At 39.7% G+C, this 24,152-nt stretch overlaps 1 protein-coding gene across 1 annotated transcript in view; it reads left to right on the top strand.

Moving 5' to 3' along the window:
- Positions 1 to 13,951, top strand: part of CPE (carboxypeptidase E) — a 136,294-nt gene extending 122,343 nt beyond the window's left edge. Inside the window, exons 5-9 of the mRNA XM_032268268.1 lie at positions 564 to 746; positions 3,547 to 3,686; positions 8,790 to 8,889; positions 11,120 to 11,238; positions 13,168 to 13,951. Coding sequence (XP_032124159.1) covers positions 564 to 746; positions 3,547 to 3,686; positions 8,790 to 8,889; positions 11,120 to 11,238; positions 13,168 to 13,266 — 641 coding nt within the window. The 3' untranslated portion in view covers positions 13,267 to 13,951. The remainder of the gene's footprint in view (positions 1 to 563; positions 747 to 3,546; positions 3,687 to 8,789; positions 8,890 to 11,119; positions 11,239 to 13,167) is intronic.
- Positions 13,952 to 24,152: the final 10,201 nt, after the last annotated feature.

The raw sequence follows: 24,152 nt of genomic DNA, 5'->3' as shown, positions 1-24,152 counted from the left end.
AGCTGGGGAGAGATAGCAAGGGGAGAAATGCCAGATGTAGGTGATGGGGAGGAAGGCAGCAAATCACACTGCCACGTGTGTACCTATGCAACAATTTTGCATGTTCTTCACATGTACCCCAAAACCTAAAATGCAATAAAATAAATAAATGGGAAAAAAAATCTAAAACTAGATATTGAATGGTATATATGAGAATGATTCATAGTGGGTATGAGGTTGATATAGGCACTTTTTAAAATTAAGTATTTTGATAAAAATCTCCCTGCTATTCTCCCAGGCCTAGTTTACCATGAGTTTATTACCTTTCCTTGTGAAGCTTTCAATTAATAAGTGGAGTGTACATTCTACCCACTTTCTACTTTGTAGTATTAGGAATGGAAGTTTTATAACTTAAAAACTAAGTGTAATTATTTAGTATTTAAACTTTTGCCTCTTTCTCATAGTTACATAACTAAAAAAATACATCAACAATACAATTACTCAACACCGAATCGCTCTTTAGAAAACATGCAGTGCTGCTTGGTCTGTGCTCGTTTCTTTAATCTTATGGATTTGTTTTCTAGGTAGTGCTCATGAATACAGCTCTTCCCCAGATGATGCCATTTTCCAAAGCTTGGCCCGGGCATACTCTTCTTTCAACCCAGCCATGTCTGACCCCAATCGGCCACCATGTCGCAAGAATGATGATGACAGCAGCTTTGTAGATGGAACCACCAATGGTGGTGCTTGGTACAGTGTACCTGGAGGTGAGTTTTCAGTGAGCTGTCTGATAGTAGCTTCTTTACAATGACCATTTAGATTAGAGAGTGATTTAGATTTAGAGAATCTTCAATCGTCCTCCATCAATAAAAAGTAAACTGAATCTATGGTTCTTCCATTAAAGTCAGTTTTTTGCATGAATGATTATTAAGTATAATTTTGTTTTTGTGGATTTAAAAAACTGAGATGCTAATTGAAGAGATTCAGGAAATGAACTGAAGATACTCATTGGGAAAATAATAAATTGAATATCGTTAACTACCCTACTTTTAAATTACAGCCTTAAGGAATAAGATGGCATCCTTAGTATATGCTGGTCATGCTTTCACTATAGGTAAATATACATTTTAGAGGGCTTGCTTTGGCTTTTAGCATAACGTGGTACACACTACTCTTTTACTAAATGATGGGCTAATGGGGACTATTTGACATGGAATATTTAGTTTATGTTCACTACCTCTAATAATCTATATTAGATCAGGTAGCTTTTTGCCTTTTATGGAGTCTGAAATAGAAGCAGCTGCCATGTGGGACTGCAGCTAGGGGAGCCCCTTCCTAGGTAGCCAAGGCAGCTCTCTTGGCTTCCTTGTCCCAGGGTGGACTTTACAGAGCTCTTATTTTCACTAACACATAAGGATAAAGATGCAAAGATATTTCTGTGTTTTTTTCTTTTCTCTTTGCTTAAAAATTTTTTTCTATGGCCTACCTGGAAAAAGAAAATTTGTTAGGGTAATAGCAGCATTAGCTACTTGTAGGGTAGGGTATTGGCTAATTCAAGGGAGATTGTGTTGAATTATGTACTGAAAAAGATATTCTTTCTGATTTTTTCTTTCTGATACATGTTAATTCTGTTTTTATTCATATTTTGCATTTTAACCCAATCAGACTTTCCCCCAGTAGCTTGAGAAATATGATCTATATCAAATTTAGGGTTTAGAGCATGTCTAGTACGTCGGATGGGAAGTAATTTTATATTTTAAATTTTATAAAAACTAATGATTTCTTGGAACACCTTTTGAACAAATAGTGTATTGTCTGCAAAATATAAAGTGATCTATATCAGTAAAATACTGATAATAACATTATTAACAATAAAAATAATATTAGTCAACGATTATGTCTCACTTAACTAAATAATTAAAGGAAGCTTTGATAGTCTTCAGTTCTGTATATAGTGAATAACAGCCATGTCTTAGGTCAGGTTTTCTAGAAGCAGAGCCTGAGACAGGGATTTGGATGCTTGTAATTTATTAAGGGAGCACTTTTTAGGAAAAATCCTGTAGGGAAGTGAGGGAAGCGGGTCAAGGAAGGGGATAGAGCTAAACAGGGGTGCGGTCTCAGGTAAAGCCCAGCCTTGATCTAAGCCACTGAAAAAAGCCTGGAGCATAAATCAGGGCAGGTTTGTCTCCCCTTGAGGGATGGGGACCAGCCTTTGGTGGCTCCATATCGGTCAGCCATTGGTTGTGAGCTGCTAGAAGGAATTGGGGGTGAGAGATAGGAGGATGTAACTCCCAAGCCATGTGGGAGATTCTGGCTCCCACCAGCAATTCTCTAAAAAAGGGGTGGGGATGGGGTAGCTGTGAGCTCTTAGCAGCCAACACCTGTAGCAGTTTGAGGCTGGATGTCCTGGCTCCATAGAAGCAATCTGAGGGGCACTAACAGCATCCACTACTAATTTGAGTCAGATTTAAATTAAAATTGTTCTGGATGCAGAACATTCTTTTTGGTGCAATTTGAAGTATTGTTATCATTACATCTTATATGTAGTAGATACTCGGTGATTGTTGAATTAATATAAAGTGTGACAGGAAATTAAATTTTGAGACACCAAACTCATTTAGCTAAAGGGAAAAGTCAAGCTGGGAACTGGGTCATGCACACCCGCCTTCCCCTTTTGGTTCCTAAATAAGATGACTGCAAGACGAAAGGCTACATGCCTCCCCCATATTTTGCCCACAAGGAAATTCCTGATGAGCTGTTAAAACTTCACCATGGCCATGTAAATTGATATCTTATCTTTACAAGTACAGTCATCCCAGCCTGCCCGACACAAATGTATATCTGATTGCTCCCCTACCACATTTTGTCTGTGTTATCTTATGTAAAATGCAGACTCACCACATTTTTCCTCTGCCCCCTTTTGTTTATGTGAAAATGGTATGCTTCTCAACATCCCATCTTCTCCCCTTTAAATTTGGAGCCCTCAAAATCATCTTTGGAGAAAGGCATAGACCTGTCTCTGAGGTACATCCTTAACTTTGGCAAAGAATCTAAAACAATTGAGACTTGTCTCATCATTTTCCTTGATGGACAATAGTATATTACCAAGACTCCTCAGGAATACACTATGATATAGATTGGGCTTAAGGAAAAATATAGTATGTCAGATCATCTCACATGAAGCTCCACGATCTTCTCCAGTAGAAAGGTACACTTAGAGGGATGTGCATTTCTTTAACAGATCAGTAGGTATGGCGTCTTTTACCCTGTTGTCTTCTTCAAAGCCCATTCCAGCAATGTGGAAGGTGGGTGATGTTTGCAATAGCACTCTGTTGCAGCAAACTCTTTTGCCTAGGAACCTGAGAGTTTGTGCTTTTAAGGTAAAACAATCCCCCACCTATATTGCTCATTCCATTACAGCAGATGATTTCCCTTAAGGTTTCCCACAGGCTTCCCAAATGTCTTGGTTTGCATATTTTTTACTTGGTTCTTGATTCAGAAGACTAGCATATGTAGAGTTTTAGGCTCTTCATTCATATATTGACTTTCTATTTGGCATTTTGGCAGGGATGCAAGACTTCAATTACCTTAGCAGCAACTGTTTTGAGATCACCGTGGAGCTTAGCTGTGAGAAGTTCCCACCTGAAGAGACTCTGAAGACCTACTGGGAGGATAACAAAAATTCCCTCATTAGCTACCTCGAGCAGGTAAACACAGTCCCCAGCATAAAATGCAAGATTTAGAAGCATTTAAACCTGCCATACAATGGTCTTGTAAGAAGAGTCCAGGGGAATCATCTGGTGCAGAATGAGAATACCGCACTGGAAAGGCAGGCGTCAGCAGTGTTTCAGTTAGGCTTTTATTTGTCATAGGTTTTGTGGCTCATGACTATTCACCAAGAACTGACTAAACTGGAGAGGTGTAGAGAAAAGATGTAGACTCTTGTTTTTGTTTGTATTATTCTAAGCAAGGGCAATCCTAGGACTCTCTCCCACCCTGATCACTTGAGGCATCCCAGGCAGAGCCAGGACAAAAGTGAGGCAAGTGAGGCACCTAGAATGCAAATTTTAAGGAGGATTTGAATCTCAGGGGCATGCAAGTACAGGATTCACACTTGAGAGTGAATGTCTCCATAAGTTTTGAGCTCTACAGGCCTCATCTTTCTCACCCTTGACTCAGCTGCATCCTGGGCAATAATAATAATAATGAGTTATGTTTACTGGTTATTGACTATTTCCCAGGCATTATTCTAAATGCCTTTTATGTAATATGGTGTGTTTAATCCTCACAACAACCTTATAAGTGAAGTTATCATCATCATCATCATTATAATCATCACTAAATTAAAGATGAGGAATCAGAGATACAGAGAAGTTAGACAGCTCACCTGAAATTGCTTAGCTAGAATCTGAATCCAGGGCATCTGTTTCCAGAATCACCATACAATGCCTTTCAGAACAGAAGCTTGGATCTTTACCAGAGAGTCATTTATGTAGCCATTCCAATGGGATCCATATAGAATTGTGGGGAATCTCACCATCTGCCAGAATGAAATCCTTCACCTACTCAGGCCAGTCCCCTGCCAACTCCACCCCCTGTATAGTGTGTAGACATTGGCACCAGTGGCAATGGCAGGGGAAACACCTAAAAGATTCTGTTCATTCCTGCAGGGCTTTGACAGCCTTCAAATTTTATTCTGAATGTGGCCATTTACACCCAAAGTCAAGTAGAGTGATGTTACTTTCATGTGCCCACAAATAGTCCAGACCAATGTGTTAAATTAATTTGGCATAAACAAATGCCGTTAAATAAACATTTATGCATTTATATGTATATATGTACATATAAACATATACATATAAGATCAACACTTTTTTAAAAGTAAAACCAGGAGTTGAATCCAGTTTCTTTCTCCACCGTTGCAAGGCCCTGTTGCAGCGGTCCCTATGTCTTGCTATAGCCTCCCTTGAAGAAAGGCTGCTCTACCAAATAATAATAATAATAATAATAATAAAATAAAAGCAAAAGCAAAATCAGCATAGGATTTCTTTTACATATGCCAAATATTTGTATATTGTAATACCTTACCAGGGACTATCATGGAATAGACCCACTGATGACAGATCGTGATTAAAACACTCATTCCACAGGATTTTAAAAAAATCAATAGATTACTGCTGCATGTTAGCTTAAAAAGATATTTTCCAATACCCAAAACTAAGGATAAGTAGTCCACAATGACTCTAGAACAACTTTGGTGGGAATCCCTACAGAATGTCTCCTTTGAGGACAGCTGTATTTGGAATGGATCTTCCAAGAGCAAAGTTAACTGAAAAATATGTTTCTGGATAGAGGAAGTAAGATAGGACTGACTGGGGTGTTCTCCACTTAGATATCAAAGAATGCCTCCTTAATAAAGTGCTTTTAATTTTATGTATATATTTTTGCAACAAAAATTTATTGACCAGTATCCCAGGCATTCTGTGAGGCACTGGGGATAGTGACCGCCCTCAGGAAGGTTTCACACTAGTGCTGTCAGGAACATGAATACCTAATCACAAGACAGGAGGATAACTGGCTGAAAAAAAAATAAGCCTTAGCTACAAGGAGCAATGGCAGTACACAGAAGGGGACCTAACCCAATCATGGGGGTTTGGAAAAAGCTCCTTGGAGCTGTACCATAAGACTTACTAACGTTGATGCCAATAAGATAATCACTCTGATCAACAATTTTAAAACAGGCTTAGCTGCTGTTGAAATCATCTCTTAGTTCTTGAGAAAAAAATATAATACAAAACAAATAAAACACATCTTATTACCATCAAGAAAAAGGAGACTTGTCATATTTATGGTGGCAGGTGGGCATGCATCCAATTCCTCTAACAGTGATATCAATTTATGTATAAATAACCTAAAAAGAAAAGGGATAAACTTATACAACCCTATTTTCTGCCACTTGGAATAAGAATTTGCTCTGTCCACAGATCCATGTGATCTACCTTGATATGGCATTGCCATTATGATGCAAGCTGTGTCGGATCAGTGAGTGGTATTTACAACCAGCTCATCCAGCTTGCATCATAGAACATTCCAGTCTAGGGAAACAAAGGCTGATGAAAAATCAGTGAAGGCTGCCAGAAGTTCTGTGTTGTAATTTTTGTCTTGACAATGGTGGTGATTAGTCATTGAACACCTGGGCCTAAAATCTAAGCTTGGACTAGTTTACAACTCATGGAAAATAGGTGATTAGGAGATCTATGTCTGTAATTGTTTGAGAGGAAATCCCCTGCAGAGTTTTAAAGAGATGTTTGCAGGCGCTAGAACTGTAAAGCTAATTAAAGAGTTTGCTAAGGAGAAGAGCCTCCCTTCCACTCAATAGTTTTGGAACAGTCTTGTTCTCAAAATTCTCAAAGAATTTCTTAAAGAATGGTTCATGGGCACCTGCATCAGAACCATCTAGAGTTCTTATTAAAAATGAGTTTCCTCTCCTACCATTAAATCACACTCTCTGCAGTGCAGAACCCAAGAACCTTCATTTGCAGCAAGCTCTGTAGGCGACATTAAGTACACTAGGGTTTAGGGACTGCTGATGTAAACAGTTCTAGCAACAATGGATAATCTTCTGGATGCTTTTTCAGTTTTCGCTGAAACTGGGATGTCCTGGAATCTGGGGAGTGATCATTGCAGGTAGCACAAGTGTAGTAAAACAACTTCGCCAGGCATGAGTGAAATTTGTACTTTTGTGATTTCTTTTGCAAAAGCCATACAATCTGAGTTTTCCAGTCTGAATTCATGGGGAGTTGACACAGCCCATACACGTCTGCTGAGATTTATTTCTACACTGGAATTTTTCAAACTCAAAAGTTGACATATCACAGACATTTACTTCTTTTACTATTTGTTAAACTGCATACTGCAATTTAAGCATTGGATTGCAGAGGCAGAAAAAAGTAAATCCATGAATATTAACTGAATATATTTGTGCCTAATACAGGCAGATAATATGTTCTTGTAGTGATAACTGACTTACTTTACAGTGATGTAGAAATTAGAAACTTTCTTTAAGGCTTATAATATTGACAGCTTTAGGATTATAGTGCCTCAGAGGAATAAAGTATTTGAGTAAATCCTCTTTTATCAGCTAGTATCTAAGTTTGATTGAACCGGGCATTATTTTAAGAAATTTGAGTTTGGGTCTCTACATATGGCCCTTTTTTTCTTCTCTACAATTTTTCTGATTTTTCTTCTTTTAATTCAGAAAGTTTTCATGTTTCATGTTTTCCAACAGCTAAATTTCAAACTCTTTTCAATTTTGTTTGTCTAATTCATAAACAAGTCATGGAGAAAAGTCAGAATTCAATAGGTCTTAAATTTAAAAAAAATATATTTACTCTCTGCTCTACTGGTTACCAAAAAGTTATCATTATTACTGAGGACATGGATAGCCTTTTCTCATTTGCAACATTAAAAAAATTACATGTTATTTTTATAGGGTTTGAGAGGTTTCATTTTTTTTTTTTAAGAAAAATGGCACACACACAAAATATTGCTGGTAACGAGGGACATCTTTCTGATAAAACAGTGTACCACTACCGAATTTATTCTTAGATGGCAGAGGGTTACAGGAGACTTACCTGTCTTCTGTAGGGAAATAGTTACATATCATCAGTTAACGAAAGAAAATTTATTTCCTGTAGTCCGATTGGGTGAGGTACAACCTGAGCATTTGGGAGGTTGGTGCATGTTTTGTTATGTAATCAAATTTAATGAATTACCATTTGATATTCTAGATGCAGTACTTTCTTAAAGACCTGAAGAGACTGTCACTTCAAACACATATTGACTTAGATGAATTATCTTTCCAAAATGAAGACAAAAGCCATTTTTGTAGTTTGCATTGTATTGAATAATAGCCAATTGATGATTACAACTTAATTTAGGGGGATTATTATCAATTGCAGCTCTCTCATCTTCTTTCTAAATCAACATTCTATTTTTTGTTATGAGGTTCACTACTCTTTCATGTGATTTATTTTCAGCCAAAATAATGTTGATAGATTTAATGCACAAGCAGTCACAGTATATATCCTTTTATCCAGAATGAGGCAGTATTAAAGGGTATTTATTTATTTATTTGAAATGGAGTCTCGCTCTGTCACCAGGCTGGATTACAGTGGTGCCATCTTGGCTGACTGCAACCTCGGCCTCCTGGGTTCAAGCAATTTTCCTGCTTCAGCCTCCTGAGTAGCTTGGACTACAGACATGTGCCATCATGCCTGGCTAATTTTTGTATTTTTAGTAGAGACAGGGTTTCACCATGTTGGCCAAGATGGTCTCGATCTCTTGACCTCATGATCCGCCTTCCTCAGCCTCCCAAAGTACTGAGATTACAGGCCTGAGCCACCACTCCTGGTCTAAAGGACTTTTATTATGATATCCTTGTTAATTGACAGTAGCCATATAAGGGATACAAAGATGACCAAATTTAAGAGAGTGAGTTTTGAAATGTGCCAGGACTAGAACTTTACAAATATGACACTTTTTTTTTCTTTTTCTTTTTTTTATGATTTGGAAGGTACTAAAGTCTTTTTTTGGACTCAGACAAGATGCTAACTTTCATTTCTCTAAGGAAAAGCAGAATAAAATGCACAAAAAATTTAGTGGCCTTTTGTGCGTGTCTTGATTCTTAAACAATGGGGATCTACAGTATTTGCTGGAAAATAAGGAACTCTTGATATGAAACATATTTAAGGTCATTTTTATAAATTTATAGGTCATATGAATTTTTTGGTTGTTCTTGACATTTGCAGATACACCGAGGAGTTAAAGGATTTGTCCGAGACCTTCAAGGTAACCCAATTGCCAATGCCACCATCTCCGTGGAAGGAATAGACCACGATGTTACATCCGGTGGGTCTTTGCTGCAATCTGGAGGCTATAGCTTTAAGTACAAGAGCATAATTACTAATTATCATACTTATAAGTCTTATATTCTTCTAAGCTAAACAGCCCGAATCACTACAGGCATCTCTCAACTTCGACCTGTGGAATTTTACTTGTGGAATCAGGCCGAGTGGAGCCCAGGGCGGCTGCTGCGTTAGAACTCTGAGTGCAGCAGATGGCGCCCTTCCCTCAGCTACCTCGCCCCAGAGCTGGGAGGTGGGGCCACTCGCTGCTGATTCTCCGCGGCTCTTCAGGCAAAAGGAAAACGGGCTGCTGGAGTTAAAATACCAGTGACTTTCTAGACTCTGTTAAAAAGTGCTAATGAGCTGCGAACGGGGAGACTGAAGGAGGGAGCGGAACGAGGAAGGAAGAAAACTGCTGCGGGTTGTGTGCCTGAAAATTCTCACACATTTTTACATTTAATCCATATAATAAATCCGCAGGAATTCAAGGTTAAACAATAATTTATAGGATTGAGGTGTGATGTTAGTTACGTCTAGGTTTTGAGCTCCATTTGCATTTTCCCAGTGTGGGGAAAATGATGTATTTTTCTGGCAAATCTACCCACTCCCATTAATAAACACTGATCCAGGTCATTTTAGTTTGACATTTGTTGAGAACTTTTCAATAACGACAGCTTTTTCTTTTTAGCTATAAACTCTTTATGATTTTTTTTAGACCTCGTGATGATTAACCTTTAACTTATGTCCCAAACCACTCTGTATCATCACCTCTTTCTTAACCTTCACATTTATAGCTTGGGTTTTTAAAAAAAGTCTTTAACATTTGTCCTCTAAAACTCCATTCTTCATGTATCAACAGCCCACTAGGTGCCAGCCAGTATGCCAGAATCTGTGCCAAGATCTTACCCCCTTAGCTGGGAGGGTGAAATCCCTGCCACAAGAAACCTATCTGTTAGTCCTAAAGTATCCTACAAATAATTTATTTTCTCTGCATTCCATGATATGAAACGTTTAGGAAAATCTAACTTAGGGAATAAATAGGTGGAAAGAAATGAACTCAGAAGAGGGGCTCTAGGATACTCCAGGTTTTCAGTGGCAAGGTGATGATAAGAAGGAACCAGCAACAGAATTGAAGGTAGAAAGAAAATGAAGTGTGTTGTCCTGGAGGACTTAAAGTGCTTCAGGAAGGAATGAGTGAAAAAGCACCGACTAAGATGAACCTTGTGAATGAATCCTTGGATTTAGCAGTTCAGAGAATCTTGACAAAATCTATTCAGTGGTGTGAGTGGTGGGAGCTTGATTGGACTGGGTTCAAGAAAGAATAAGAGAAGAGCCACTCTGAGATTGAGAACATGGACAAACCTTTCCAGAAATTTTGCTATAAAGCAAAGAAGACAATTGAGGCGCTAGCTGAAGGAGATGTGGATTTAGAGGTAGATTTGACGATATGGTAATGGGGCTTAATTTTTTCTGACTGTACCTATTTTTGCAATGAAGTAAGATGTAAAGTATGAACTGGCAGTGAGGATGAACAGGATGTGTAGTGGTGTTAGGAAAAAGGAGAAGGTGTGAAGTGTCTTTGAAGACCTTGGACCTCAAAGTGTGGCCTCTGCCTGCAGCCTTATCATTGCCCTCGGACTGGTCAGGAATGCAGAACCCAGGAGCTGGAATCAGATACTGCATATTACCAAGTTTCCCAGGTTTGCCCTCAAGTTTGAGAATCACTGACTTAGGAAAATGGGAGTTTCAATGGACTAGAGTGTCCAATGTATTCTAAGTCTTTAGAAATCTAAATTTCTAACTATGGCCTCAGAGATCCTGAGGGCACTACTTTTGGGCCACACACTATGAAAGACTGTCTGACCATCAAGTCTTCATCTGGCAAGAGTCAAAACATGATGGCTGTATGTTCTGACCCTGCTGCCTGGGGACTTCATCTGTCTTTTCACCTGTGTTGGTCCTGATGTGATTAGAAGGTCTATGATCTTCTGAGGTTTATTAGACATTTTTACATTGATATCTATAAAGTAGCTATAAGAAATGAAGCCTGCAAAGAGAGCTTCACACCCTATTCAATAACATTTCATTAAATTCCCCATATATTTACTTTAAAAATAGAGAATCAAAAAAGTTGAACTGAGCTAGACTGGGTATTCCTTAGATGGTATAATTATGCATTTTGTAATTCTGCCTATTTCATGTGCTTTGCGATTTGATATTCTGCTTTCCTACAGCAAAGGATGGTGATTACTGGAGACTGCTTATACCTGGAAACTATAAACTGACAGCCTCAGCTCCAGGTTATCTGGCAATAACAAAGAAAGTGGCAGTTCCTTATAGCCCTGCTGTTGGGGTAAGTTATCAGAATAATAGACAAGCATTATAACAATAATTAAGCATTTATCATTGTCAGGCATACTGAAGTGACTTATATTTAATCTTCATACTAGCCCTGTGAGGTAGGCAACATTATTATCTCCATTAAATAGATTAGAAAACTTAGGCTCAGCAAAGTCAATGTCAAGCTTTATTACTATTTCTCAGTTTTTGAAGCGATTTACAAGAAAATGAAATAAAACTTTAAAAAATTAAATCTCAGCAAAGTCGATATCAAGCTTTATTACTATTTCTCAGTTTTTGAAGCGATTTACAAGAAAATGAAATAAATCTTTAAAAAATTAAATTTTTGTTTGCTAACCTTGATTTCAATCTACATGGGATTCTGTTCCATTTATCTTTTTATATTTAAAACCTAGCACAGTTCCTTTCTCTATAAATATTTGACCGAGAAAAGATGCCATAGAAGAAAATTTTAGATGCTAACCAAACACTTATTTAGAATATTCTATGTGCAAGGCTCTCTGTGCAAAGTACTATCAAAAACCATATCTTATTTAAGTAGATCTCATTTGTTTGTTAGGTGATGGTGATGAGACCAAAATTTCTCTTAGAGCAAAATTTACTACCATCTTTGTATTATATTTACTACAGTCTTTGTATTATATTCCTGGGACCATGGGCATACTTGTAGGATTTCTTGAAAGTCTACAAGGCTTACTTGAAAAGAATTTATTATTTTTTTGTTTATGCACCCACAACCTGGAGTATAAATGCTCAGTTTTTGCAAACAAAATGTCTTGAGTTTTTGACTGGTATATGGCTTTGACTGTGTGCATGTCTACATTGGGCCGTATATGTATTAAAATCAAGAAGTATATTTGGGTAACTGAAACCTAGAAAAATTGCCCCAGGAGCAAGTTGTAAAGGATCAACTATTCTGATCCTTTGTCTTTTTGGCATGTATTATGCAAGGATGTGATGAAGGTAATCATGTTCCAAGATAACCGGGCGTTTAAGTGGCCAAATCAAGAAACTCTGGGTTCCATCTGGAATGGGGCCTGAGGGGGATTGGAGTTGGGGATTGCCTACTTTGAGTAGCCTTTTACACGGAGTGTGTGGCTTCTCCATAGACCTGATAAAGACTACCATTCACAAAAAGAGTGGCTTGGACCCATATGTGCTTTTGTCAGTATCTTTAATAAATTCAAGATTTTGTAAAGCAGAACTTTGTAGTTTGGGATACCAGCAGTCTGAATTGTAATCTTCCACATTCCCTCAGCTCTTAGGAGAAGATTCAAGGCTGACAGGAGGTGCTCATTAAACAGCCAAAGGCAGGAAATTAAATATAAGTTACATCTTTTTGGTTTTTCTTTTTTGAGACAGAGTCTCACTCTGTTGCCCAGGTTGGAGTGCAGTGGCACGATCTCGGCTCACTGCAACCTCTGCCTCCTGGGTTCAAGGGATTCTCCTGCCTCAGTCTCCTGAGTAGCTCGGATTACAGGTACTCTCCGCCATGCCTGGCTAATTTTTATATTTTTAGTAGAGACAGGATTTCATCATGTTGGTTGGGCTGGTCTCAAACTCCTGGCCTCAGGTGATCTGCCTGCATCAGCCTCCTAAAGTGCTGGGATTACAGGTGTGAGCCACTGCACCTGGCCAGTTAAACCTTTTTGTGAAGAGAAGAGACTGGAGCTGGGATTTTGTTGAATTATATCTGTCTTCAAAGCTATTAAATCAAAGCACATTTCAAGCATAAGGCTTTTGAATTTTTTCCCCCTGAAAGTATCTTTTGTTTATCACAAGAGCTTTTTTTTTTTTTTTGGATTTACTTTAATTCAGGTGACTGCATTGAGTGTAAGCTGCTTTTATATTTCTTAAAATTTCAATTTAAATAAATGCATGCAGTTTGATAAAATAATATGCTCTTGATTTTCTCTTTTAGGTTGATTTTGAACTAGAGTCATTTTCTGAAAGGAAAGAAGAGGAGAAGGAAGAACTGATGGAATGGTGGAAAATGATGTCAGAAACTTTGAATTTTTAAAAAGGCTTCTAGTTAGCTGCTTTAAGTCTATCTATATAATGTAGTATGATGTAATGTGGTCAATTTTTTTTAGATTTTGTGCAGTTAACACTGATTTATTTTTTAATCATTTAAATATTAATCAACATAAATAGGCTCTTAGGTAAAAATATAAGAACTTGATCTATTTCATTCTCTTATATAGTATTCATTTTCCTATATATATTATACAAAAAGTATAGACAAGATTTAAGTAATTTTGCTATCCTAGGCTTAAATGCAATATTCCTGGTATTATTTACAATGCAGAACTTTTTGAGTAATTCCAGCTTTTAAAAATTAGTGGAGTTATTTTACATTGGTGACAGTGTCACATAATGGATGCTATTGAAAAGGTTAACAGATACAGCTCGGAGTTGCGAGCACTCTACTGCAAGGCTTAAATAGTTCAGTAGAAATTGTCATTTTTTCTTGTGCTGACTAACTATAAGCATGATCTTGTTAATGCATTTTTGATGGGAGGAAAAGATACATATTTACAAAGAGGTTTTATGAAAAGAATAAAAATTGACTTCTCGCTTGTACATATAGGGTCAACACTATTATATTATTTAGTCTGTTAACACTACCTAAAAGTTTAGGGTTTTCTCTTGGTTGTAGATTGGCCCAGAATTACATTCTGAATGAATAAAGGTTTAAAAAAATCTCCAGGCTGTGTATTTTAATTCTCTAAGATGTTTGGTCTAGTGGCTTCTCCTGTATTCCTCCTATACATTTTAAAATTTGTTAAGTGACTGCTGTAAGCAGAGTACTGTAAAGTCTCTATGTATATTATTGTGGCAGGCAAAAGGTTCTGATTTTGGACACAACCTTTAAATAAATGACACACAAATTAATGTTTGGACACAAACTCTAATTAACACGCAAGTTAATTTGTAGTTATGCATTGTGATAAGTAAAATGACAAAAAAGAGTAGGGTACAGAGAGAAAGAATGACAGAGCAACTTCAATTAGACTGGATGAGGGGAGTTAAGGATTGCATCTTAACATAAAAACCTGGAATATTGAGTGGGTATGAGCAATGCAGAGTGCCTGAGGTAGGAGTGTGTGTGTGTGTGTGTGTGTGTGCATGGTGGGGGTGGTATGGTTGATCAATGCTGCGAGTATAAGTTTTGGTTAAAATCGTGCTGGTATCATAATAGTCCCCCAAATAGATCATGGGTTAAACACAGTGGAAGTGTATTTTTTGCTCAGGTACCTGTACTGAACAGAAGAAAGAAAGGTGGGGTCATTTTTCTTCACACAGTCTGAGACCATGTTCTGGGATTCATTCTGACAAGATCTGCCATCTTCTGCACATGTCCACCAAAGCTGCATTGGTGGTCATCTCCCTTGCAGCCAATGGAAAGGGAGAAAAAGCAATGGGGAGAATTTAGAGGGGTTCTTGTGGGCAGGTCTGGGGGTGGTATACCTTACTTCTCTTCACATCATTGCCTGGGATTGTACATTCTTTGGCCACAGTAACTGCAAGGGAGTCTGAGAAAGGTGGTCTAGAAGGGCACCCAGGTAGGTGAGGAGAAGTGGACTTTGGGGAATATCTAACAGTCTTTGCCGGATAGATGGAATAGCAGGTGCAAAGGCATTGGGGTAGAAAACGTGGCTTGATGGAGACTAAGGAAGGACAGAATGACAGGAGCAGAAAGATGGGAGAGGTGGGAAGTAAGTCCTAGGAATTTGACAGAGACAAAATCAAGCAGGACCTTATGGATTAGAATGTAGGAGTTAATATTTTCTTCTTAGAATCATTGCATGTTCTTACCCTTGGAAGGGATGTGACCTAACTTATGTTTTAAAGACTATCTGGCTGCTGTGTAGAGACTAGAAGCAAGAATAGAGACCAGTGGCGAAGGTGTTGCAGGGGCTTAAAGAAAGGGTGACTTGGATCAGATCGTGGCAGTAGAGATGAGAAGTGGGTGGGTTTGTGATGTATGTTTACACAGGTAGAATTGACAGGTCTTGAGGGAGAAGCAGCTGTCAATGATGGCACTGTGTTTCTAGTTGAGCGATGGGGTGCATGGCATGTGGCCTATTGGAGAAGCAGCAAATTGGGAAGATGAGAAGAAAAAGATTTTGATACAGAAATTTTTAAACTTCAGATGCCTGTGCTCCTGAGAGATACAAGTGGAGGAGCTGGGTATGTGATTGGATATTCTTTGTGTGAAGTTCTAAAAAGAGGTCTAGGCTGGGTGCAGTGGCTCATGCCTGTAATTCCTGGACTTTGGGAGGCTTGAGGTGGGCAGATCACCTGAGGTCAGAAGCTGGAGACCAGCCTGGCCAACATGATGAAACCCCATCTCTACTTAAAATACAAAAATTAGCCAGGTGTTGTGGTGCCTGTAATCCCAGTTACTTGGGAGGCTGGGTCAGGAGAATCATTTGAACCTGGGAGGCAGAGGTTGCATTGAACCTAGATTGTGCCATTGCATTCCATCCTGGTAGATGGAGTGAGACTATAAATAAATAAATAAATAAATAGAGGTCTAGAATTGGATATGGAGATTTGAGTGTACAGATGGTTTCTGACCTAAAGTGGATTGACTTATGGTTGTTTTGAACTTTACAATGTGTTTATCCAAACCTAAACACATCATAAGTTGAGGAACTTCTTGTGCTTATGATAAAGTTCTGCTTTCTATTGAATGTGTATCACTTTAGCACCATTATAGGTTTGAAAAAAATCACAAGTCTAACCATTATAAATTGGGAACCATCTGCTGTGTTGCCAACATTAAATATATTTTTGACTTATAATATTTTTAACTTACAATGGGCTTATTGTGCCATAACCCCATCATAAAATAAGGACTCTCTGTGATCGCCATATACATATGGTGGCCAAATAATTTAATCCTCCAAACCAGGGCAGCTTTGAGAATGAAAGGGGCATGATTGATCATGTCAGGAAAGCAGATATGATCCAGAGTTGTATGGGGCAAGCCTGGGAAGAGAGTACTCCCCACACAGATGAACTTTAAAGCCACGAGAAGATGTAAAATTGCCTAAGAGAAGCCCACAGAGTGAGAAGAAAAATGAGATTGAAACTGAGCTCTGAAGAGCTTCAAAAATTTTGCTTCTCAAGCTTTAGATAAGACAGGATAGGCTAGAGTATGCTACTGTAAGAAGCAACTCCAAATCTTAGTGTTCTAACAATAGGAATTTATTTTCCTTGCAAAATCCGTAGGTCTGCATAACTCTCCAGGAACTTTGCGCTGCCTGCTGTGACTCAATTACGTAGAATGTGGCTCTGCCATCTCAGCCAAAGGTTTCCTCAGTCTCTTGTGTGGGCAGCAGAAGAAGATAACTGGAGCCACTTCTGCCCACAGCTCACAAGGCAGAGCTGGTTACATGGCCTTGTCTAACCGCCATGTTTGGTAAGCACTGCCACTCCCGTAGTCCTCGCTTTGCTGCCAACACAACTTTGCTCTCCTTTTCCCAAATATAGGACTCGCTCTGCAAGGGAGACAGTTTAAACTCACATCAGATCATGGCTCTGAGCGTTAATTTCAAGATCTCTGAGTGATCTCACAACAGTCTCTGTGTCAGGTCTGTATGTGGCCAGTCTGTTTCAGGGATGAGTAAAATTAGAAGACAGGTAAAACGCATCCCTCACCCCCAGTGTGCAGTGGTAGAAGAGGATCAAGACAATGTGAGTAAACACTTCCACCTGATGTGGTGAGGAATGAGAAGGGCCCAGCATTCAGGCCTGCAGCAACTCAGAAATCTTGCCAAGCAAATACTTTATGGGCCTCCTATTCTGGGGGTGGAAAATGTTTCTGGTTTCAGAATTCATTCTATACTTTGGCAAGCGCTTTCTGTTTTTACTGTTCTCCATGGCCTTGACTTTGCTCTCTTAAACTTCCCTTTGTTCCCTTAGGACCTAGATTAGCGGAGGTCCTGACCTGCATAGCTGTACCATCTGGAATGCGGGACCTCCCCACTTACTGCAGAGGGGAGGAGAGACTGGATCTAAGGAGTGGACCTTCTCATTGCCTTAGTCTGGAGGTGACACATGTCACTTCTGCTCACATTTTGTTGTCCGGGGCTAGTCACATGGCTTTGCCTAACTGAACAGAAGACAGGAAATGCATGGGAGGATGCAGGATATGTCTCCATCACAGGGCCATATAGGCCAAATGGACTACCCATTTGAATGTTGGAAGGAAGGTGTTAGTTCCATGTAGTCTTGTCCTTGTACCCGTTTATCTTGATATAGGGCATCAAAACTCCCTGTCCTGGTCATGCTGTTAACATGCTCTGCTTTTACCTAATGGAGTGAGGGACATAGAATTGAGCACTGTTGGGAGGGAAAGTTCTTTCCCTGGGCTCATGTTTCTGTGTCGAAGGACCTCCATTGAAATAAAACTCATGGCCTGTAGTCCCACCCCTCACACACTCCTTCCAGCAGAGAAATCAGTTACCCAATTGCTAGGTGATGACAGGGGTGCTAATTGGGTAGAACAACTCTATCAAAGGACTGTCAACTTTCCATTTTCCTGCCTAGAGGCAGTTCCAAACTTTCCTTTGGGTGCAGAGGTAGGCTTTGGGTGTGTATTGGGATAGGGGAGAGAGTTGGCAGTCACAGAGTATTAATAGGATCTTTGGTTCACAAATCTAATGTCATTTTCTCCAATTAGTTTTTCAATAATAAAGTTGACAATTTAACCTCTGTCTATTGATCTCCTGTGTTTTATTTTTCAATTGCTTCTGAACTTAGGAGTAGAAGAAATGGGCAACTTATGCTGAATGTCTAATTTTTTTTAAGAGGCGTAAATATGTAGTATTTTAGATTTGTGACTCTTTTTTTTTTTTTTTTTAAAGTGGGGCTGGGCGCGGTGGTGCATGCCTGTAATCCCAGCACTTTGGGAGGCCAAGGCGGGTGGATTGCCTGAGTTTAGGAGTTCAAGACCACCCTGGGCAACATGGTGAAATCCTGTCTCTACCCCCCAAAAAAACACAAAAATTAGCCAGATGTGGTGGTGCACACCTGTAGTGCCAGCTACTTGGGAGGCTGAGGCAGGAGAATTGCTTGAACCCAGGAGGCGAATGTTTCAGTGAGCCAAGATTTCACCACTGCACTCCAGCCTGGGTGATAGAGCAAGAATCCGTCCCCACCTGCAAAAAAAAAGTGAAATTGCTTTAGGTAAGAAAAATAAGAAGAGAAGGGGACCGAACAGTTGATTTTAACAAATAATGAACATTATTTTGACCTTTTGTTTTTCCCCCTCACTGACAATGAAAATCAGACATATTACTATGGAAAAATAGCTAATCTTAACTCATATTTTGATTTCCAGTTTTTCACATAAACAAAGGTAAACATTACTTGCAGAAAGGGAGATATGAACTTTGACATTCATGTTTTATTTATACAGACAACTTCTGAAATCTTTCCATGATTTGGTGTTGTGGGAGGCTGAAAAACCATCATTTGTTCCAACCTGTTGCTCAACTTGTCTTTTAAAAATTCACATGATGACTGTCTTTTCTGTGGTTAGGACTAGATGGCTTTTGGAGTTTCTGCCTCAGAAATGTCAAGATAGAATATACCTAAGCTTTTACGTCTCACCTTGTAAATACACTGCATCCTGCTTTTGCTGTCCTTAAGTAAACATCTTTCTAGGCATTTACAAATCGTCTGATTCTTTACTTTTTCATTTTTTTCTCCTAAACTGTCAGCCTGTGAATCAACTCAGTTATGACTTGAACTTCTAAGGTATTACATAATTCTAGTTTTAATTTAAATCATTGCAAAATTCCCTGAGGATCACTGTTTTTCAAAACAGGTCAAAGATTTGGCTTAGCTGGGTTATCAGTGTTACCCAAGCTCATACTGACTATGGTTTGCAATGATGACTCAGAAAAGAAAAATCCCCTTGATGAAGCTTATTGGAAATTTTCATGATGCCAGGGGCCACAAGGCTGTAAGCTTTTGGAGGGTGCCGTAGCTTCTTTGACGTCTTATACAGATTATCCTATCTTAGCTCTTTTAGTATTCTACCTCCTTCCTTTTCCTTTCTCCATTCTTTTCTTTTGAAGATTCATTCAGCACTTACTAAATGCCCACCCTGTGTTCTCTACCAGGAATTCCAGTAGTACTTTGCTGTGGTCTATGGTCATCACCACCATCGCTGTAATCATCATTACTGTCACTCCATCCTCACCATGACTGAGTGTGTGTCGTATGCTGCACTCTGCTCTAGGCACTTGAAGCACAGTGTTTTGACACCCGACTACAGTGTTGTAAGCTGAGAGGTGTTGCAGCTTTCCTACTTAACAGATGAAGAAAGAGATTCAGAATTTAAGCTAAATTCCCTACTTCACACAGCTGGAATGTGGCAGAGCAAGATTACCGCACACGTCTGCCTTACTTCTAGTCCATCCTGTTTCCACCGTACCTCACTGCTTATAGCACGGCCTGGAAAGAATCGTGTACTTCTTCATTAAATGTATCTTTGTTTCATATCCTTTTGACTCTTCACATATGCTGATTGCTATACTTTGGGCTTCGGGGAAGTATTTATTACCTATTTTGAAAGAAGGCCTTTTAAAGATGATTTTAAAACATTTTTCAAGTAAATGCAATAGCTCTTGTTTATTGCTTCTTGCTATGTGGAATTACTATAAATCCAATTAGTTTGATCAAGTTCCCCATAGACGTGTTGTTTGGCACAGATGACATGTTTGATGCTGGCATTCCGCAGTAGAGACACGTTTCAGGATTTGCCAGGGCGGTGAGCAGAACAGGGCAGCTGAGGAGAGACACGCCTGGCATCCCTACTGCCTCCTAGTCTCCCACCTCCCCTGAGAGGGAAGGGATTTCCTGGAATGCCCACCCACCTGCAAGTTTTGGTTGCTGACTTTCTGTCTGTTTTGAAGTTATAGTTGGGCAGGCAGCAGCTGAGGTGAAGTTGGAGTGTTCATGGAGTATGAAGAGTCGTGAAGTCAGGAAAAAATGAATGTAGACAACACTTGAAAATAAAGGGGCATAGGCCTTTAGCATGCATAATGAGGCTTCCTCTCCTGGGCAAAGGTTCCGGGTTAGTGTACAATGTGGAAGGAAGGCTGCAAGGAGGGTCCTGTGGTGCACATACTAAATGAATTAATATATATAAAGCACTTAGAAAACTGCCTGGCATGTAGCAAGTGCTCAATAAATGCAATTACAGTTACTATTGTTATTACTCAAAGATGTGTCACTACTGTTGCTCAAAATGTGTTTTTACTTTTATTGCTACTGCTTTTATTACAAGGTAAGTTGTGAGATTTGGCCCTTAAAAACTAGAATCATGGGCCGGGCGTGGTGGCTCAAGCCTGTAATCCCAGCACTTTGGGAGGCCGAGGCGGGTGGATCACGAGGTCAAGAGATCGAGACCATCCTGGTCAACATGGTGAAACCCCGTCTCTACTGAAAATACAAAAACATTAGCTGGGCATGGTGGTGCGTGCCTGTAATCCCAGCTACTCAGGAGGCTGAGGCAGGAGAATTGCCTGAACCCAGGAGGCGGAGGTTGCGGTGAGCCGAGATCGCGCCATTGCACTCCAGCCTGGGTAACATGAGTGAAACTCCGTCTCAAAAACAAAACAAAACAAAAAAAACCCCCAAAAAACTAGAATCATGGAAGAAAGCCAGGTTAAAGGCCCACTGGTGGGGCCAGTGCTTGGACAAAAGCTGAAAACCTAGTTATCAGAAGAGTGACAGTGTAATTCTGGGTTATAGATAAGAATCTTAGAGCTGTTATATATCCCCGTGTTACATCAAGATGGGTCCAGGGACCTGCAGTTGGCTGGAGCCTCCTGGTGGAATTCAGTGAGGAGCAAACAGGTAAGAAAACTGGCTGCCCATTATACAAAAAGTTATTTTATTTATTTTTTTTTGGAGATGGAGTCTCACTCTGTCACTCAGTCTGAAGTGCATTGGCACTATCTCAGCTCACTGTAACTTCTGCCTCCCAGGTTCGAGCAATTTTCCTGCCTCAGCCTCTCAAGTAGCTGGGATTACAGGCACCCGACACCACACCCAGGTAATTTTTTTGTATTTTTAGTAGAGATAGGGTTTCACCATGTTGGCCAGGCTGGTTTTGAACTCCTGACTTCAAGTGATCTGCCTGCCTTGGCCTCCCAAAGTGCTAGGATTGCAGGCGTGAGCCACTGAGCCTGGCCAAAGTTATTGTTCAGTAATAGTTTTAATGTCAAAGCTGTACTTGAATAAGTTAAAATCATTTAAATAATTATTTATATTTTATCTCCTCATTGCTATGTAATTGACAACTATTTAATATTAAGGCCAGAATGATAAGATGAGAAAAGAGAGATAAAACCACAATGCGTTTATATTTCCAGAATTGTGAGCTTAGTGTCTACCCTGCATTGTTAGAAGCTGCTTGGAATGGTTGGCGTTTCTGAAATGTTATCGCCTAAGGGTCCATGTGGAGATGACAGTGACAGAAGATGAAGAAATTCTGTCCAGATGTTCTGGGTAACTGGCATGTGAATATCCATAGATATTCGTTGAAAGAATGAATGCATGCCGAGGGAAGGAGAAGCACAGTAGAAGGTGAGCAGCACATACCTGAACAAAGATGGCCCAACATTCACCTGTAAATAAAATCAGAACCTCATCAGCAGCGTGCAATCGGACACTTACTGGGCAAAAAACCCTTGATGATGAAATAGTCATAATGTTTACTTTAGAGACACTTAAAATATCGCTGCTGCAATTGCTGCAAAACTGGGAGAAATGTGGTCTCCTCCTCATATTTCTTTTTTACATCATTTTTCAGAATTAAACAATTACTAGCACTTTGTCTTGAAACTGATGTGGCTGAAATCCTTTTCATGAGCTTAGGAAAACTTAGGAATAGGATATTTAATGAATGACTGAGAAATCACTGGTTGATTATCATAAACCAAAACTCAATAAATGTACAAAGTATGTAAATGGGAAAATGATCCAATCCACCCCCCGCCTTTTTAGAATAGCTGAATCAGTGGCTGAGTTTGTCAAGTTGCATTTGAATATGATCGCAATGCAGCGTTGGCATAGTCCTGATTACATGACTTACGATTTTCCAGTGAACTCTGTGGCTTAAACTGCACTTTCTTACCCATATTTACACTAATATTTATTCTAGAAATTCCTGAAAAATCAGCCCTTCCACTATCAGGCCCAATTCCATTCTCTGCTTTGTAATGGAGCTCTCTAAAAGCAGCTGGCCATAGTCATTCACCTACCCTTTGCTCCAGAAACTTCACTGCAGCTTCCCTTGTATTTATTTTAAACCTTAAAATTGAAGAGCAAGATGATGAGAAAAATAGCATTGACTCTACCCAGGGCTTCATAAATATGTTGCCATGGCTTATCTCTCTACATGAACCACCGCTGTGGGATTTGGGGTCTGGTTAGGGAAGATTAAAGCTGTGGGTGGTGCCACATTCTTTGCTTAAAACCTAAAATACATGTCCTTGTGCGTTAAATACACAGAGGTATTTCAAAGCCAAGTATGTGTGTAATTAAAGTAAGAAAGTGCCAGTTTTCTGTGTGTACCTTGAGCTTCAGATCGCCACATGTGCTCTTTGTCCAGTCTTGAGAGGGCCGACAAATACACTGAGCTGCCAGGCAGATGTGAAAAGAAGCATTAGATGCTGGAGCTCCAGTTCAATTCTTCGGCAGTGAACAGTCCTGCAGGCTTGTGCCCGCACAAACTTGTTTATGTTATCTCCTTCCTTTTATTCACAGACACGGAGTGAGGATACAGCTCCTGGTAATTTGAGCACAAGGCTCTCACTTCTTAACTGGGGCAGCAGGGAGCCGCTCATCTGCACAAGCTGGATATGGCTTACTTGAGTAAATGGATCGCGTGCCAAATATTGACATCCACATGCTTGAGGATGGTACCTAAACGAAAAGATGGAAAAGGAGAAAGTCATTTTTTTTCCTCCAGGATTCACTTTCAAACCCAGTATCATTATTCATGAGTTTTCACGATGTAAAGCATGGAGCTCCTTTCACTTGCATTTCTACTTTCTGTTTTCCTAATCACCTATCTCTTGGGTACGTTTTGTCTGTTCCAAGCTTCCCTACCTTCCCTTTGCCTGGCATCTTTCCTTCTCTGCTGTCTGTCCTATCTCTATTTCTTTGCACACTCTCTCTCTCTGCCTCTCTGGACCTCTCTGGGCTTTGAAGGTATTTAGCCAGGAAAGCGTCTGAGGTCAAACAGCATAGATTTTCTCTTCCTCCTCCCCACAACAGGTTCTTCTTCTGGAAAGGAGCTTCAGAGGAGAGGATCTTCTTTAGCTCCATCCTCTCCCTGGGCAGCTTGCTCCCCAGACAACTCCCTGACCTTTTCCACAGCCCTTGTAACTCCCCAACCCCAGCCCTGACCCCAAGATTCCAGGTCGTAACTCCAGGCTCTGCCCTGGTCTGTCTGAAATCAGGTGTCCTGGATGAAACAGAAACTTAGTCAAGAGTTAGGTTGCTTCCCTTACTACTGACAAATATGTGAAACTGCAACTGACTAATTGAAACTCAGAAGATCAGGCAGTATGGTAGGATTGAAGAGCCTGGGACTGGGCTCGGAAGATCTGAGCAGTGGCTGTGGTTTGGTTAACAAAGGAGTTTGGCACCTGTTGAAATCTCAGGCTCCTTAACTAGAGGACAGTCAAGCTGCTATTCAGATATTGATTAAAGTTGTTTTCCTGATAACCTCATAAGTCTACAAAGGAAATTTCCTATGGAATATAAGAAACAGTCAAAAGGGGAGGCACATTAAAATCTTTATGTTGTAATGTTGAGTATGTTTTGGTTAAAATGTGTCATGACTCAGAAACAGTTTTCTACTATTCAGCA

The sequence above is a fragment of the Sapajus apella genome, unplaced genomic scaffold, assembly GCF_009761245.1.
Source record: "Sapajus apella isolate SASKATOON/1434 unplaced genomic scaffold, GSC_monkey_1.0 scaffold177, whole genome shotgun sequence".
NCBI lineage: Eukaryota > Metazoa > Chordata > Mammalia > Primates > Cebidae > Sapajus > Sapajus apella.
The sequence above is the reverse complement of the archived record's forward strand: the minus strand, read 5'-3'. Positions and strand labels throughout refer to the sequence as shown.